The sequence below is a fragment of the Perca flavescens genome, chromosome 8, assembly GCF_004354835.1.
Source record: "Perca flavescens isolate YP-PL-M2 chromosome 8, PFLA_1.0, whole genome shotgun sequence".
NCBI classification, from domain to species: Eukaryota; Metazoa; Chordata; class Actinopteri; order Perciformes; family Percidae; genus Perca; species Perca flavescens.
The window spans coordinates 25,796,626-25,813,617 of NC_041338.1; the positions used below are offsets into that span (position 1 = coordinate 25,796,626).

A 16,992-nucleotide genomic window follows, 5' to 3' on the forward strand; every position below is an offset into this window, starting at 1 on the left:
GATCAGTTGCATTGTCTTTTTAACTAGGGCAGCAGTTTTCAGATTACAGTATGTGCTTACATAATTGCAAAAGGGTTCTCCAATGTTTTCTCAGTTAGTTTTTTTAGACAAAGAAATTAAAAGAGAAAGGACCACAATCTGCTTATAATGTAATACATTTGTTTATGATAGGAAGTCTTTTGGTATGGAGTGGGAAGGTATAGTAACATAATAGCCTAATGACACACACACACACACACACAAAAACATACAAACACACGGTGACATAAAGATCATATAGGAAAATTGACATATTCAACACTCACTAAAGTTCTGGCAATAGTGTGTGTCACACTCAGGCCAATAAAGAACACTTAATTGAAAAGAGAGAGAGTTGAAGGCGAGAGAGGGAGCAAGAGATAAAGTCGGACGCACGCACGGAGAGGGAGGGAGAGGAGGGAGGCGAGGAAGTACTTAGAGAGGAGACGCATCATCTGTGCAGTGGTGGAAGAAACATCTCCTGGTCGCAGACTGACAGCACAGCAAGCAGCATTTGCCGATTTGTTTCTGAAACGTTTGTTCTTTGACGCGGCGATGTGGATTTACAAGCTCATTTTCGGACTCTTTGTCATTTCTTGTTCGGGTAAGTTTTGGATAAAAGCATTTTGCTCCCGTACGTCTGCCACTGGGCTGGAGCTGGTGTCACAACTCGTTCGTTTGCGCTGCGTGTAAAATAGACAGTTAACAGATGCTTTATTTATGTAACTTTATTATGTTATGTTGTAGCCGAATATTCCTACAATCCCTATCTTGTCTTTATTATGTGTAGCCTAGTGTTTTTGATAATTGTGATATGCCTGTTTCAGTTATTTTCGGATCTAATTCTAACAAGATAGAGTAGTAAAAGTGATTCTGATTCTTAGTCATGAGAACATTTCTTAAGTTGGCCATTCCTGGAAGAAATATGAAAACGATGTTTTTATTATAATGACGATCTAGCAGAGGCTTGATAATCTAAACTCTTGCTGTAGTAGGGTATTATTGCACTCCGTGCCAGAGCGCTTTGCACCGCATAGACATCTGAATGGATCACGAAATAAATACATTTTATGATAAAGTGAACCGATACTTACAACCCATTGTCCCACAAAATGACCTAGGCTATATTAAAATCAAATAAGTGCTTGAGTCATCCTGTTGTCCTGAGAGAGTGCGGCTCATTGCTCCGGCACCAGAGAAACGAGATGGTGAACTCAAGTTGAGGATCGGACTAACATGATAACACTCCGCGATCCTCAGGTTGATCACCGCATCCCCAAACACCCAAATAGCCTACTGAATCTGAAGCTCTGATGCCTTCATGTTGCTTACGTGATTCCAAGAATCGAAAGATTGTCGGGAAGCTTTTCATGATTGATGTAAATGTCTAACTGGCTCTCTGATTTTGCAAAGAGAACCTGCCAACAAATGAAGCAACATACAAACACAACCCTGCTTCCCCACTGTGTGTGTGTGTGTGTGCGTACGTGCGTGCGTGTGTCAACCTTGGTTTCATTAGGGACAGTGATAAATGACTGCGCATCCTATTAGGTCCTGCAGATTAATGACAGTTAAATCATACTAATTCACACATTGTTTGCTGTTGCACAGTGTTCTCAGTCTAGCTGGGCTCATTAGCAGATTATCCACACTGTTTGCCAGACCACAGAGAGGGGTTTGCTAGTGTGTTGGTTGGTGTGGATGTTAATTATTCATAATAATAACAATAATAATAATAATAGGCCTTATTAGGCTTGTTTACCTTTCAAGTGCAATTCAATGTTCATTATATGAGAACATAGTAGAGATAAAGGTTAAATAAAACAATCCATAAAGTAGGCAGACAATGATGAGGCTAGTATACATTATTCTCATCAGAGCCATAGGCCTTGTGATGATGGCAAAGTAGACATAAATACTGCTGAATGGTCATGTTATGTGATTGTGTATCAGAGGGCAAAAGAAATGCGCTCCAGGACTACCAGAAGACTGATGGTATACGGCTGATTGTCGTGTCTCCCGATTCCTCCCACCTGACCAAAAGCAAGAAGCTGAGCACGGCCAAGTGTGCCAAAGCCTGCAGCCGCAACAGACGACTCCCCTTCAGCTGCAGGTATGTCTGCTCTTATGGCTTCGTCCTTTTAACTCCAGGGTTTTCTTTTGATGTAAGAGCGTAAATGAACTCTTCCACACTGTGAATGAATGGCTGTCAATACACACAGTAGAAGAAGAGCAAAGTGGTGGTTCCTGAGGTTTCTTAACGTAACGCATTCCCCATGTATAATGCTGCCTGTCTGGTTCGCTGTAGGCCTCCTAGCTGCTTTACATACTCATGTCACAGCTGTGTTAATTGCCCTGACATTATGTACTTTGCTCTTCCCTTGTTCTTTCTTGGTCCTTTCATGTCCTTCTTATTCTCTAGAGCATTCCTCTATGATCATAAAAACAGGAAATGCCAGTGGCTGTCGTTCGACAGGAACTCACCAGGAGCTCAGAGCCAACCAGACTTCAACTACCAACTCTATCAAAAGAAAGGTACCCTCTACTGTTCCAACTTTTCATTCAACCAGCTTTGTAATCTCTCATGAGCAAGACAAGGAAGGGCGAAGACCATTGTCGTGTTTATTGTGTCGCAGCATATTATGGTTCATTTTCTGTCATTAAGTTTGTGTAAACGATGGAAACCCCCACCCAACTTGACGCTGACTGACCACAACAGTGATCTTGCAAGCTGTGTAACCTATTTTACTGGATCCAAATGTTTTGCAGAAGATTAGGAAAACAGATTTGGCTTTTGGCGTCTTTGTGAAGCTCTGCATTTTAGCTGAACATATCCTTCTGTCTGTTTTCTTCATCATCCATACTGGCTCTGTGTACACAACCCTGCGATCAGTTTGTTGGCTCATCCCACTCACACTCACTCTTTTGCTGTAATCTTGTCTCTCTGTCTCCCCTCATGCTTACTCTCTCTGTCTCTCATTTAGACTATGTGAGGGAGTGCATTGTGGGTACAGGTCAGAGCTACAGGGGGCGGAGGACAATGACAGTGAGCGGCATCCTGTGCCAGGCCTGGGCCTCTCCTATACCTCATGAACACAAGTAAGAATCCAATGAACTTTTTCACCACAATGTCAAACAAAGTAGTGTTAAAGCTGCTTCTTAGTGTTAGTGTTGGTATGTTACTGATGCAATTAGCTAGTAGCTAGGGGCTAGTCTGTATGTGTATATAAGTATGATATATTAGAGGTTGATTAGGCTCCTGGGAGCAGTCATTCATCAGAACTGACCTCATTGTAACGCGTTACAGAGTCACAGATCATTTCCTGCTGTGGCCCTACTGTTTATCTAGGTGTGTGTGCGCATGTGTGTGTGTTTTTTTACTGGGATTAGGATCATATCTAATATGCAGCCTCTGGTTAAGCTTTTTTGTTCAATTTTTCAATATGCAGGCATACTTTCTGATGCAGTGTAGCTCCCAATAGAAAAAAGGCCAATTAAGTGGAATTTAAAGAAGAGGGATTCAAATGAAAGCAATTGGAAGTTAAATGAGCACTGATCTTTAGTAATTAACTGGTAAGAAACAAGATAACTGCATTTATCCTTTACAAAATATCTAACAAAGTATTTAGTCTCATATTCCGTCTACTGTAGATGGAGTTTAGGTTTCTGAAACATGAAAATATGACACATCCCATCAGCTTTGTTAAAAAAAAAAATACTGCAATATTTTGTGTCAAGGGAGGACGTTAGAAAAAATGTCTGGAGAACTGAGGAGAAAATACAAGTACAATAAGAACAAAGTTGATCACTTGCCAGATATTTTAATAACCATCAGAGAACCTCAGAAACAACACATACACCTTGTCTTATTATCTTTGAACTACATGCTACCTCCTTCCTTCTCCACTCCCCTCTACTCCGAGGTATTAAATGACTTTGAAAGGCTTTGTAGTGAGATATCGCTGCAGCAGACGAATCAAAGAGGGCAGTATACGTTTGTACCTCCAGTGAACCTGCTTTATCAGACTACTATTAATGTCTCTGTAGATCGGGTAATTAAACCCAGGCCCTTCATATGTTTTATCAGTTAGCTTCCAGGCATGGGAAACTCTCTCTCTCACACACACATACACACACACACACACAAGAACAAATTGCATTCTTATCCGTGAAAGGTTCCTCCTCATTTATGATTGCCCAGCAAAGGCCTTTTCGTTTCTGTACCTGTCATTAAGACAGACAGAAAGACTGCTTCAGAACGTTATCTTTTCATCATTATGTGAAAAAACGCAGCCTGACTCAAAGACTACACTTTGTCTAACATCGCAACTGGTGACCACAGCCATGTGCTTGCCTGATGTAGAAGGTATGAGTCATTTGTGTGTTTACACAGAACCTGCCTCATGGAAAACTAACATTGCTTCAACATATTAATGTGATTCCTCTCATTAATAACATCATGTCATCAATGGTTTAACCCTTTACCTTTGCCATCAATTACTTTCTAATTTTCACTGGTCATGTTTACAGGCAGGTTTCGGCCCTCAGAGCGAAGCAGCAGCTGTCTCATAAATTAGTAGAGGATTCATCATTCTGTCAAAGACATATATAAAACAACAACAGAGACTGTGACCTTGGGTGTTTTTCAAAAAGAATTTGCTCTGTATGACAGTGAAATATTTGGCAACCGGTCTTGATAGAGTTCATGTGCCATGTTTGTGTAACTCCAGCTCTGCTCCTGACAGATTCATGTCTAAGAAGTTCAGGAAGAAGGACCTGAGAGAAAACTTTTGTCGCAACCCAGACAATTCCACTGTTGGCCCATGGTGCTTTACCACCGACCCCCGGCCAAACCTCAGACACCAGGAGTGTGGCATACCACAGTGTTCACAGGGTAGGCCACATACACGCACATGCACACACACACACACACACACACACACACACACGTGTATATTTCTGTGTGTATCTTAGCAGACATTTATCTTAAATACTGTAATGCCCATTCCATGTTGCAAATTGCCTCACCAATTGAGGCTTGATAGTCTTAAATGAGCTGCAGCAAATTAGGCAATCACATAGTGCCTTGGACTAAGCAATGCTGGCTCTAACTGTGCTCTGCTTTACATGTGTGTGCATATGTGTATGGGGCACAGACATTTATTTGCTGAGGCCAGCTGCAGCCGTTTCCAGGTGTGTGGTTCAGTTTATGCTGTTCTCTCTCATTCCATCAGGTTCAGCTTTTGTAAATGGTTTGTACCTAAAGAGGCTGGTGTTGGAATGTTAGAGGATATTAATCCCCTGTCGTCTCCTATAGATAAATTGTTAGCTATTTTATCCATCCCTTTGGCACATGTAGAAGGTAACTGCTGAGTTTGAGTAATGGGTCTGTAAAAGTAAAACTTGTGATGAAAGAAAAACACTTTCCCACCAATGTTTCAGCCTCTATGTTATATCCCACAATATTACTGTCAGGCACTGGTGTCTCCTTGAAGAAAAGGATGATAATGACCTCTGTTATCTAATCCCTGGGGAGTCATGCTGTCAGAGAGGTTGTTTCCTCTGCATGTATGATACTGGATCACCTTAATGAGGAACCAGGCTGTGGCTCGATAAGACAGTATGGGAATCCTTCTTGCTCTCCAACTCACATATGGTGTCCCATGGGGTTATCACAAGTTGTACAACAGAGATAATTACTTTTTATTTGATAGAGAGCCTGCGTTCATTCAGTAGATAATGGCTGGAAGGGTTTCTCCAGAAATTAGCTTGTCCTAATAGGAAACATACACACAGTCACACAAACGTGGCGTGCGCAAACACACATACTCATGCAGCCAGTGGTATTACAAGTGTCATGACAGCAGTGGACTCATAACCATCTGTTTCCAATCTGAATCGCTCTCTGTTGTTTACACTGACAGTGTGTACTAGTCACCATGCAAAACATGGTGCCTTCTCTACATCAAAGAGAACATTGCAGTTAGTGTGATACATAATATGTGCGTGCATACATTAAGTGCACGTGTATAATGTCTGAACTTAATGGAGACATATCAACTTTTTGTGAAGGGTTTTATTTAAAAATGTTGCACAACCATTAGGGCAAAATATCATGACTTAAAATGTGTATTGCTTTGTCAACTCACAGCTATACTATTAAAAGTATCATGATTTACTTTCATTCCATGCTCTCAATTTTTTGGGAGATTCTTTTTTTTAAGTGAATTTTTGATTTTGTGTTTCTCTAAGTTGTTGCTCTTTGTGTTTGTGTGTTTCTTTGCTGCATAGTTGAGTGTATGAACTGTAATGGGGAAGATTACAGAGGACCCATGGACCACACAGAAAGTGGAAAGGAATGCCAGCGCTGGGACCTGGATGATCCACACAAACACCTGTACCACCCCAAGAGGTAACACACACACACACACACACACACACACACACACACACATACATCTGCATCACTCAGCATCACACTAAATTGTGCATGCTCAATCACACTTAGGCCCACACACATGGACACACATAATTTTATGGCAAAAAAAGCATGAGAATGCTTGATGTAATAACAAGTTCACATAATCATTTCCTATGGTTGTGGTGCACTAACTCTGGAGTGATTTGGAGTCAGCCAGTGTGCCTTTCCCTGAAGGAATGCCATCAGAATCCAGTGTGTAATTGTATGTTTTTAACAGCACTACAGTATGCTGGGAATACTCTTCATTCTCACTTAATTGGCCCAAATTCCTTTAAGCTCTCAGTAGATTAAGAAGCAGTCTGGTGTCCAGCCATGAGATAAGCTTATACCTATTATAGGGAGGCCATATATTTTAGTCTGTATTAGTATTCCTTACATGATCCTTGTTTGTGTATGTGCATGTCTGCTGTGTGCGTGTGCCTCTGTGTCAGGAGAGTGTTCCAGGAAGTTGGATGGCAGGTGGTCTGGATTAGCGGCGACTCGTTAACACATCCTTAATCATCCCAGTGTTTGTGTAAACGAGGTCCCAGACTGCTCATAGCACTAATGTAATGAGAGAGTCCCACAGCCTGATACTGCACGCCTGGAGGCTGGAGGCTTGAAGGGATGTTGGAATTTGGGATGACTTACTGTAGAACACCTGTAGTGGTGCAGCTTGTTATCTTCCTCACTCCCTTGAGCTCTGAACAGATTCACAGATGGAGTCCTTGCACCATTCCAGTTATTAATGCTACAGTTGCGTGCAAGAATGAATTATCTCTCCACTTCTACACAGTTCTCCTAAGGAATTTGGAAGAAAAATGGAAATGTAATTGTGCTACAGGTGATGCAACAGTATGGTAGTTGTTTGTGCTTTTCTTTTTACTCTTATATTGCATTTGTCTATACACTAAGGTTGTTGTACTGCATGTTTTGTATTAGGTACCCTGACAAGGGCCTGGATGATAACTACTGTAGGAACCCAGACGGACGCCACAGACCCTGGTGCTTTACCACGGACCCAAACACGCACTGGGAGTACTGCAACATCAAAGTTTGTGGTAAGCATGCATACATGTTTGTGCACTGTTGAATGTCATGCATGTTAAGTGGAAGTCTATGCATGTCTGTGTATGGGTGTGTTCTGTACGGGCCCATGAAGTGTGACTGACGGCACCAAAATGTACAGCTTCCTGTACCTTCCATTTTACCACTCCTCTCACTCTCATTGGGTTATACTATGGAACACACACACACACACACACACACACACATACACACACACACTATTTCTCTTTGGTTTGACTCTCTGTTATGTCTTATCTAATAGCCAGAATGTTTATTTTTCCCCTGCGCCACTGGACTGCTGTTTATTGTTCTATGCCAGCTCATGTGTGGTGGTCAAACTGCACTGGGCTCAGTTACTGCTCCACATTAACCTCCTGTTACACATACAGACACAACACGAGGGTCGCGCACAATACACGCAGATTGCTTTCATTAAATCTCATACACTTAGCGTAAGCAGTGTGATTGGTGTGTAAGAGCTAGGTGCACGTCTGGCTTTGTGTTTTGGGTGTCTATACTTAGTAGAACATCAGCAAAAAATGCACACTCTTACTGTAGTTGACCTATAATCACTGAGAACACCACTGTGGTCCTCAAGAACATAAAACAGAGAGAGCGCTGGTGTTATTGTTGGGCTTAGCTTCTTTCTCCTGGGTCTGTGACTGGCCTGTTTGCCTGTTAGAATCATCAGCACTCCTGGCACCATATTTACTAGATGGCACTCCTCCATGTCGACCCAGTGATTCACTGTTCCCCCACTCTCTCTCTCTGACTCTCTCTCTCTCTCTCTCTCTTTGACTCTCTCTCTCTCTCCCTCTCTCTCTCTCTAATTTGGGAGTTTGTTGGTAACAGACCAAGTTTACGACCCAGTTAGTCTTAATCAAAACAAGGCAGAGAGGAGAGAGACAAAGTGTTCTTTTGTCAAGACCTGCTCTTTTGTTTACTGTCACAACTAGTGCATATCTATTTTTAGACATATTGTATGGACAGAAAATGTCTGTTTTAGAGTCTTGAAGATCTGCAACTTTGCACATTGTTGGATACAATGACGCACATTGTTCAGGCTAATGAACTTGTGTTCATTGCGTAATGAGCAGCCCTTCTATAAAGAAAAGTAGAGCAGATAAGATTTCCTGCCTTGTTTTTTTGAATTTTGGCCATATCAGCCATACTGTGAGTATTTTAAACCCATAGAGTGAGCTGTTCTGTGGAAAGCAGGTGGTCAAGACATTGAGGCTGTTTAGCCATCCATCATGTCAAAAGCACACTGTCTTCTTTCTCAGTGGTAAATGATTTACTGTTCATCAATGCTTGTAATTGTTTGCACATGTTCTACAATACCTTGATTATAACCAGATAAAGGGAAGTATTTGCCATTCTCATGTAAACACTTTATAACCCAAGGGTGTGGAGACACTAGAAATGTTTTGGACAATTCATTTGGGCATCACTCTGGACCGGAGCAAATTGTTACAGTCTGGACCATTTGGTGTTAACAGTTGGGAGACAAAATTCAGCATTTTGTGATTTTTACGAACAGATTTGGGAACTCTACATTTTGTGTGTGAGTGGGAGAAATAGCAATAGAAGGGCATGCAGATAGTGTGCTATGCTTTCAGAGTATTATTCTATAATCTATTGTTCATCAAGGTTTCAGTGCAGTGCCACAGTTCATCTGAAGTCCGCCTCGCTCTTACGTTGTTCAACGCTTATTCAAACTATTTCTTTCATCTGGATTAATAAGTAATTTGGGTGAATATAAACATGCTGTATGTTACCTTGACCAGTCACCCACCCCTTCATATATTTTGCACATTCACAGAAACATCTCCTAAAAGTAATGTGGTGGAAACAACCGAGTGTTACCAGGGCAGAGGAGAGGGTTATAGAGGGACTGTAGACGTGATGCCCAATGGACTCATCTGCCAACACTGGGACTCTCAGTATCCCCATAACCACACATTCATACCTCAAGCCTACCCCTGCAAGTGAGTCATACACTACTTACTCACTCACCCACCTGCACGCATTTACTGTATGTCCAAGCAGATTGCAGAATGACTTTCTCTGTGTTTTCCAGAGACCTGAGAGAAAACTACTGTCGGAATCCAGATGGCCAAGAATTCCCGTGGTGCTTCACTACGGACCCAAGAGTCCGCACAATGTTCTGCACCAACATCCCCCAGTGCGGCACCCAAAACAAGCCTGTCAGCGGTGAGAGACTCAACAGCTTTATTTCACACTCAAAACAGCAATGAGAAAGCTGATCTTCACTACATCCCAAGCAGAGAAATAGCGTACATCTTATATTTTGTGGACGAGTTCACATGAGACCCTGTGACATTGGCTTGTAACTATGTATTCTCCGTCCCTGCGGGGTACTATAGCCCTATGGGACTGTGGGAAGGACTGACCACCTCGCCTCAAATAAACGAACTCTGACAGCAGCTCAGGATTGTCAGGTCTCACTGGACACTGAAAGATGGAGTGGAAGGATTATTGCTGAATGGGGGTCTTTCTGGGGTAGCAAGAGATTTGGAAGTAAAAGATGTAGATCTATGGCTGAGTACACAAATGCAAATTTCCCAAGGGATCTTAGGGACATGTCTTTTAGAGTATGTGCCCTTGCATTGGGAATATAAACCCCCTTTGAGGTTGTGTTGTGGTCTACCCTTGAGTGTTGAATACGTTCCCATATAGAAATGAGATGCAGGGTGACAGACAGTTTCAAAACCTTTTTTATGACCCCTTTTTTTCTAGGCATCAATGTGGACAACTTTTTTGTGTTCCCAACTCTGTATATTCTAGCTCCAATGACAACCATGATATCTCACAAACTCAGGATTGTTTTTATTATTCTGCATATAATTTACTCGTTTGTAGTAATAATACAAAGAATGCACAAAAACTAAAACTATTGTTGTGGTTTTGTGATGTTGAGCACTGCATGTTATGTATGTTTTTTGTTCAAAGTTGTTTGTTCATACAGACATGAAGTATGACTAATATTTTGTCCAAATACAGACTGCTACGAAGGCTTTGGAGAGAACTACCAAGGAGAGCAGTCAAGGACTAGATCAAACCTGCCTTGTGCTCCCTGGAGAGACCATAACAACAGGTCAGCCCACTGGATCCCTGCTACTTTCTAACCTAATAACTTTTCCAAACTCCTCCAATGATGTGCAAAACAGACCTGCACCATCACTATACTACAGACAAGCGCTTCTGCCTAAAACAGAGATCAAGATGTCACACAGGTAGTCTAACATAGTGTAGTTTTTTTTTTAAAGCTCAGTGCGATCAAAGGAAATCATTATCAGCAGAAAATATGCTATTTTGATGCATTCAACAGGTGGAATAATTCTTGAGAAATGACCTCTTTGTGATACAAGCTTGTGCCTCAGTGTGCAGGGAAATGTGTCTGTGTTATCGAAAACCATGTGTGCGAACCTGAGACGTGGTGGTTAGTGTGGGGAGGCGCCCTATTATTGACCTCTAGTTAGTTCTTATTGTTGTTAGCGGATCAAGTCAGGCCTCTGGTTCCTAGGAGGAGAAAACGGCTCCTGCGGGTGCCGTGACTGGCCTCTCCAGCATCTCCTAACGACTAGAGAAGTGTTTCCTTGAAGATGACCTAACTCAGCAGGAATGACTTCGAGTGATAACTTGGCTGGGGGATATACACTTCACTCCTCAGCTTTGACCCCAAACCTCTCCTTTGTAGCAACACTTCAAAGCCAGTCAGCTCCACTGCATGGCTCCTGCCCAAAGGTCAAAAGTCAGGGTTAGGGAGTCCCAGTGAAAGCTGGCTGTTATGCTAGCTGCTAGAAACACAACACACTCTGGATTACTGTGATTTGGTACCCAGCGTCCCTCTCCTTTGTCTCCCTTGTCCCTTACAATTGTCCACCGTATTGGTCAAGGAATTCAGTGTGGGAAAGAGTTCTGTTCGTGGTTTTAAAATTCTTACGAGAATACCCTCATGTGTGGGATATGTCTGCATGAGCATGTATTAGATGTGTGAGTGTAGGTGGGTGCATACTGTCTCAGTGAGTAATTCCTCTGCAAATCACCTCCTTATCTTGTCCAGAGGGACAGAGCCTACACAGCTGTGTAGTTTGACTGTCCAGATCCTATCTGGCAGCTTTTACAGCTTTTACTAATGGTTGTAAATCACTAGAAAATCCTTTAACTTTCATCAACAGCTGGATTATCTGCTTAAAGGGGGAAAAAAACTTCCTTTTGTTTTGAAAATTGTCTTTTGGGCTTACGGAATGTTGATGAAAGATAAGTTATTGGATCTTTTGTGTGTGTGTGTGTGTGTGTGTGTGTGTGTGTGTGTGTGTGTGTGTGTGTTTGTCCAGTGGCGAGAGGGGCATGCTGATGGCTGGCCTGGAGGGAAGCTACTGCAGAAACCCTGATAAAGACAAACATGGTCCCTGGTGTTACACCAACAACACTGCCATTCCCTGGGACTACTGCAATGTAAAACCATGTGAGTGGACAAGAGTGTGTACATGCAAGTCGCACACAATCACACATAGAGACACACAGTTAGGGTAAAACAATCTGTGAGACTGTGTGAAAATCTTCTTGGTCTAAGAGCTAGTGTAGATTTGTTTGCACTCTGTCTGGTTGTCTGTCTTACTTACACACAACACGCACACACACACACACACACACACACACAAGCACGCACACACACACACACACACACACACACACACACACACACACACAAGCACGCACATACACACACACACACACACACACACACACACACACACACACACACACACACACACACACAAGCACGCACATACACGTACACACACACACACACACACACACACACACACACACACACACACTTTATTTGCAGTGTGTAGATCTGTCTCCACTTGCAGGTCAGTTTATGTCAAAGTAGATTCACAACTCATAAGGAAGACAGGGGAGGGCTTCTTCTAACTATTACCACATGGACTAAGAGCCAGAGGCATCATGACTGTATGTGTGTGTGTGTGTGTGTGTGTGTGTGTGTGTGTGTATGTGCGTGTGTGTGCGTGTGTGTGTGTGTGTGTACGTGTATGTGCGTGCTTGTGTGTGTCTGTGTGTGTGTGCGTGTGTGTGCGTGCTTGTGTGTATGTGTGTGTGTGTGTGCGTGCGTGTGTGTGTGTGTCTTTACATCACAGCTAATAATTTTGCAAACAGAGCTGCTGTGTTTAAGACATTTTAATATATGCTGACTACTGTTAGACATCTGTTCAAATTTCCACTAATATCGCGGGGGCGAAATACAGTCATTTAAACTGCATAAACTGCAAGAATAATATGACGTTGACAACAAATTAGTGGAACCTTAATGTTTAAATTGATGGATTCAGATTGTACAGAAATGTATGAAAACCAACTGTCGGTGTGGAATTAAAGAACACATACTGTGGCAGGGTCCGTTAAGGCTTGTTACATTCAGTTAAAGCCCTCCAGATTCAAAAACAATGCTGACTGTGTATACACCACTGTGTGAGGTGGCCTCTTATCTTGCATTGGTTAATACACCCTGATCCCTTGTTTGTCTCCTCTTCTTTCTGCAGGTGATTCTTTGCAGAACTCCATTCCACTGGGTGAGTGTCTATGTCTGTCTGTGTTTCCCTGTGGCTCAGCTGCTGATCTGTATTTGTTAGCCTAGGCAAGTAGTGGTGTTTTCAAAACCTCATGTAGTCCTTTTTATGTCCAGCTATTAAGGTACAGAATGCAGGACATTATGTTGTTATGGTGGCTTCTGTTTTTTTTCTGAACATAACTCAAGAACAGAGGATGAACCCCTCAACTCTTGACATGTAAGGTTTAAATGACACCCATTTGTTATATGAACATTTTCAATAATGACCTTAATTAATGGCCTAGTTATATAGTATGATGATTATGGCGGATCATTAGGCAGCTCAAGTGCCTCTTCTCTTGTGACTGTGTAAACAATATTTCACCACTAACTACAGTATGTCTGTGCCTGTGAATGCATATTTATTCCTTAAATTAAATGCGTATTATATGACATGAGAAATATAAAACTATCTGTGTGTGTTTGTGTCTTTCTGCTTTTCCAGGTGAGCTGTCCTCTGTGGCATGTTTTATCCATAAAAGAACAAGGATCGTGGGAGGAGGTCCGGTGGGCATATCAGACGGCAGCTGGATGGTCAGCATACAGAGAGGGTATGGCAGTGCATTTCATATTCTACACATTTTCCGCTACCACTGAAGAAGAAAAGTAGGTCATCCTGCCCAGACCACCTTTGAATTCATAAAGCAATTCAGTAAAATAGTTTTTCTCTTTGTTTTCGGTGGAGGGTTCAAATGCTGTTTCAGAGGCCCTCCCACCATGCCTAGATAGAAACACGTGCAGGCAAATATTTTTATATAGAGTAGCTTTGTTCATTCCAAACATTTATAATTCATCAGTAACTTCAAAGAGCAGTAGAACTCGCTTAATTATACAAAGCCAATTACCTGTTCTAAAGATGAATTTTGAGTTGTCCAAAGCCCACATTCACTGGATCTTTTAGTTAGTTTAGATATTATATAGAGATCATATGGACTAACATTATAGTTCTATCTTTGTATTGTACTACTGGATGTCCCTCTCCTCAAATTTGACATACTTGGGGAACAACTGGATTTATGTAACTTCTTGACTTGTGTATGGTATTTATTCAGATGTGTATAAAGTACTAGAAACCCATACTTGAGTAAAAGTACAAGAGCTCCATCAAAAAAGTGACTTGAGTAGAAGTAGAAGTGCTCTTTAAGCACAACACTTAAGTAGAAATACTGAAGTATTCAACATTTTTTGTACTTAAGTATTGCAAGTAGTTCATTTTAAAATCTACCACTCAAGTACTGAAAGTAAAAGTACAAGTATTGTGTTATTTAGTTATTAAAGAAAGCAGTCAAAAGTTTGAATATCATATTGTTTATATTATGTCAAATGTTTAGCCTAGGCTGTAGCCAAAGGAATTAACAAATATTAAATATATTAATAATAACAAATATGAACAAATACTGAAATAAAAAAAGTACAATTATCACACTGTGCAAGTAAAATGAACAGCCTCTCCAGCACAGTAACGATTAAAGCCCCCCAAAAAGTATCACACACTAGCTAACATGTGTGATGTAGAGGAAAGTTAGCAAGCTAGCAAAATACAAATAAACTATCAGTTTCACATCACAGGGTCAAACGGTTAACATTCAGGACTCACTGTAGACTGAAACAACTCAGGAATAGCTTCATCTGCTGCAACAATGGCTAAATAGAAAGAGTACAAACTTACATCGTCTCTGACTTCTGAACGGGCAACCGTACTGAAAAGAAACACGACGCGATCTCGGGGATTTCTAAATTACGTAATTAGCGTACGTAACTAACGTACACACACTGTAACCTACACAGTCTCCGTAGCGTGAGGAATTCACAACAGTAACGAGTAACTATGCAGCACATAACTAATCTATCGGAGTAAAAGTATTTCATTCATCGAAAATATGTACTCAAGTAAAAGTGGAAGTAGGAGAAAAAAATAATGCTCCAGTAGAGTACAGATACAGCCTTTTAGTACTTAAGTAGAGTAGTGAAGTAGTTCTACTTCGTTACTATACAGCTCTGGGCATTTCACAGCTTTCCTTGATGTCTTATTTGTGTCTTGTGCTCTTTTCAGGTCACAGCACTGGTGTGGGGGTTCACTAATACGAGAAGACTGGGTACTCACTGACAGACAGTGCTTCTCCTCATGGTAACTTCAATGCTCGCTGTCTGTTAATGTCATTTCTTTCCTTTTGTTTGAACCTTAAACTGTGAGTGCATTTTGCTTTTTTTACCCTTGGTGTATTACATGTAAGATGTATTTGTTCAGTATGTATTTCTCTTTATTAAGTACCTAACTGACTCTCTTCACTCGGTCATGTCTGTCCTGGTTAGTCTGAGTTTGTAGAGAGTAATAAATGTGGAATATTTTTATTAAGTATTAACTCTGTCTTCAGTGTTCCAGACCTAAGTGAGTATCGGGTGTGGCTGGGAGTCTCTGATATTCGAGAGGGAGCTCCTGACTGGTCCAGGAGACAGGAAGTGAACATAGCGCATGTGATATGTGGTCCTGAGGGCTCCAGTTTAGCACTCATAAGACTTTCTAAGTGAGTTCCTGGAAAAATAATTTCAAAGATATATTGATATACTTTTGCGTGTGTGATGTTAATCATGCTTTGTACTTTCTGTGTTCATTACAATACGTCTAGGCCTGCTCTTCCTGCAGACAATGTCCATACACTTCAGCTACCCGTGGCTGGGTGCTCCATCCCAGAGGGAACAATATGTAAAATGTATGGATGGGGGGAGACCAAAGGTACTGATATTCTATATTCACTACAGCTGCTGTATCTACTCTCCAGGTCTGCACTATATTACATAAATATTGCATTTCTACTGCAGCAGTCCTGGATTATTTTATATATTATGGAGGTGCCAGAGTATATTGTAACACAGTCCTCTCTCAAATAATTTGTTACTGCCTAGCTTAGGCCATATGTTTCTTTAACTCTGGGTCAGAACTGCTTGTTGGGTGGCTTGATAGACAGAAAGGACCACAGAAGATTGATATTTTTAATAAAAGTTAAAATGTGCCATGATTTCTGTATAAGTCATTCAGACTTATAATAACAATAACAAAATAACAGTGGAATTTGTACTGCATATGCTACAACAGAACAGAGGCATAATGAGTGCAACCTTCAACTCTTTCAGGCACTGGCCATGATGACGTATTGAAGGCAGTCGACCTGCCCATTGTCAGTAATGTGAGGTGTAGAGAGATGCACAGAGGAAACCTCCACATCACCAACACCAAGATCTGTGCAGGAGGCAGGAGGAATGAGGGAGTTTGTGAGGTAAACTGTTACTTATTCATCTTCTTTTCCCAGTGAGTTGTTTTACCATTTAAATTGAGCCCAAATAACTGTTTCAGTGATCAGAAGGAAAACTATATAAGAATTAATATGGTGCATTTAGTCCTTGTTGGTAAAGGCCTTTAGACTATTGAATATAGTAATTGTTCCCAGTGTGAATCTATGAGTATATTAGCGCCTTGGTTAAGCATAGAGCTTTCAAAGCTCAGTTTGATCCACATCTCAAATAAATGTTCTTTAAATCCGTAGGCTTAGTATTCAATCTGTTGTAAATAGAGCAGCTGGAGACTGTTTCACTAAATTTCATCAGCGATCAAAGCCTTGGTTTTGTGGTTTCTAGCTTTGGAGGAGAGCTGTCCATGTTCACAAATACTGGTGGTGCTCTCTGTCACTGAGAGCTTAAAATGCATTTTGCTTCCATTTAACCATTTCTCAACCAGCAACGTAGAAAAATGTGCTATCTATTTCTTCTTTTGCAGAGGGATTACGGCGGC

The 16,992-nt window shown here is 41.3% G+C and overlaps 1 protein-coding gene across 1 annotated transcript in view; it reads left to right on the forward strand.

The window, feature by feature from the left end:
- The first annotated feature begins 448 nt into the window (after positions 1–448).
- hgfb (hepatocyte growth factor b) overlaps positions 449–16,992 on the forward strand; it is an 18,196-nt gene continuing 1,652 nt past the window's right edge. Inside the window, exons 1-18 of the mRNA XM_028585662.1 lie at positions 449–622; positions 1,972–2,131; positions 2,441–2,553; positions 3,003–3,117; positions 4,764–4,912; positions 6,310–6,430; positions 7,421–7,539; positions 9,369–9,534; positions 9,627–9,760; positions 10,571–10,664; positions 11,908–12,038; positions 13,138–13,167; positions 13,651–13,756; positions 15,259–15,333; positions 15,581–15,730; positions 15,833–15,939; positions 16,338–16,480; positions 16,978–16,992. The exon at positions 16,978–16,992 is cut by the window's right edge and continues 1,652 nt beyond it. Of these exons, the coding sequence (XP_028441463.1) occupies positions 574–622; positions 1,972–2,131; positions 2,441–2,553; positions 3,003–3,117; positions 4,764–4,912; positions 6,310–6,430; positions 7,421–7,539; positions 9,369–9,534; positions 9,627–9,760; positions 10,571–10,664; positions 11,908–12,038; positions 13,138–13,167; positions 13,651–13,756; positions 15,259–15,333; positions 15,581–15,730; positions 15,833–15,939; positions 16,338–16,480; positions 16,978–16,992 (1,977 nt within the window). The 5' untranslated portion in view covers positions 449–573. The remainder of the gene's footprint in view (positions 623–1,971; positions 2,132–2,440; positions 2,554–3,002; positions 3,118–4,763; positions 4,913–6,309; positions 6,431–7,420; positions 7,540–9,368; positions 9,535–9,626; positions 9,761–10,570; positions 10,665–11,907; positions 12,039–13,137; positions 13,168–13,650; positions 13,757–15,258; positions 15,334–15,580; positions 15,731–15,832; positions 15,940–16,337; positions 16,481–16,977) is intronic.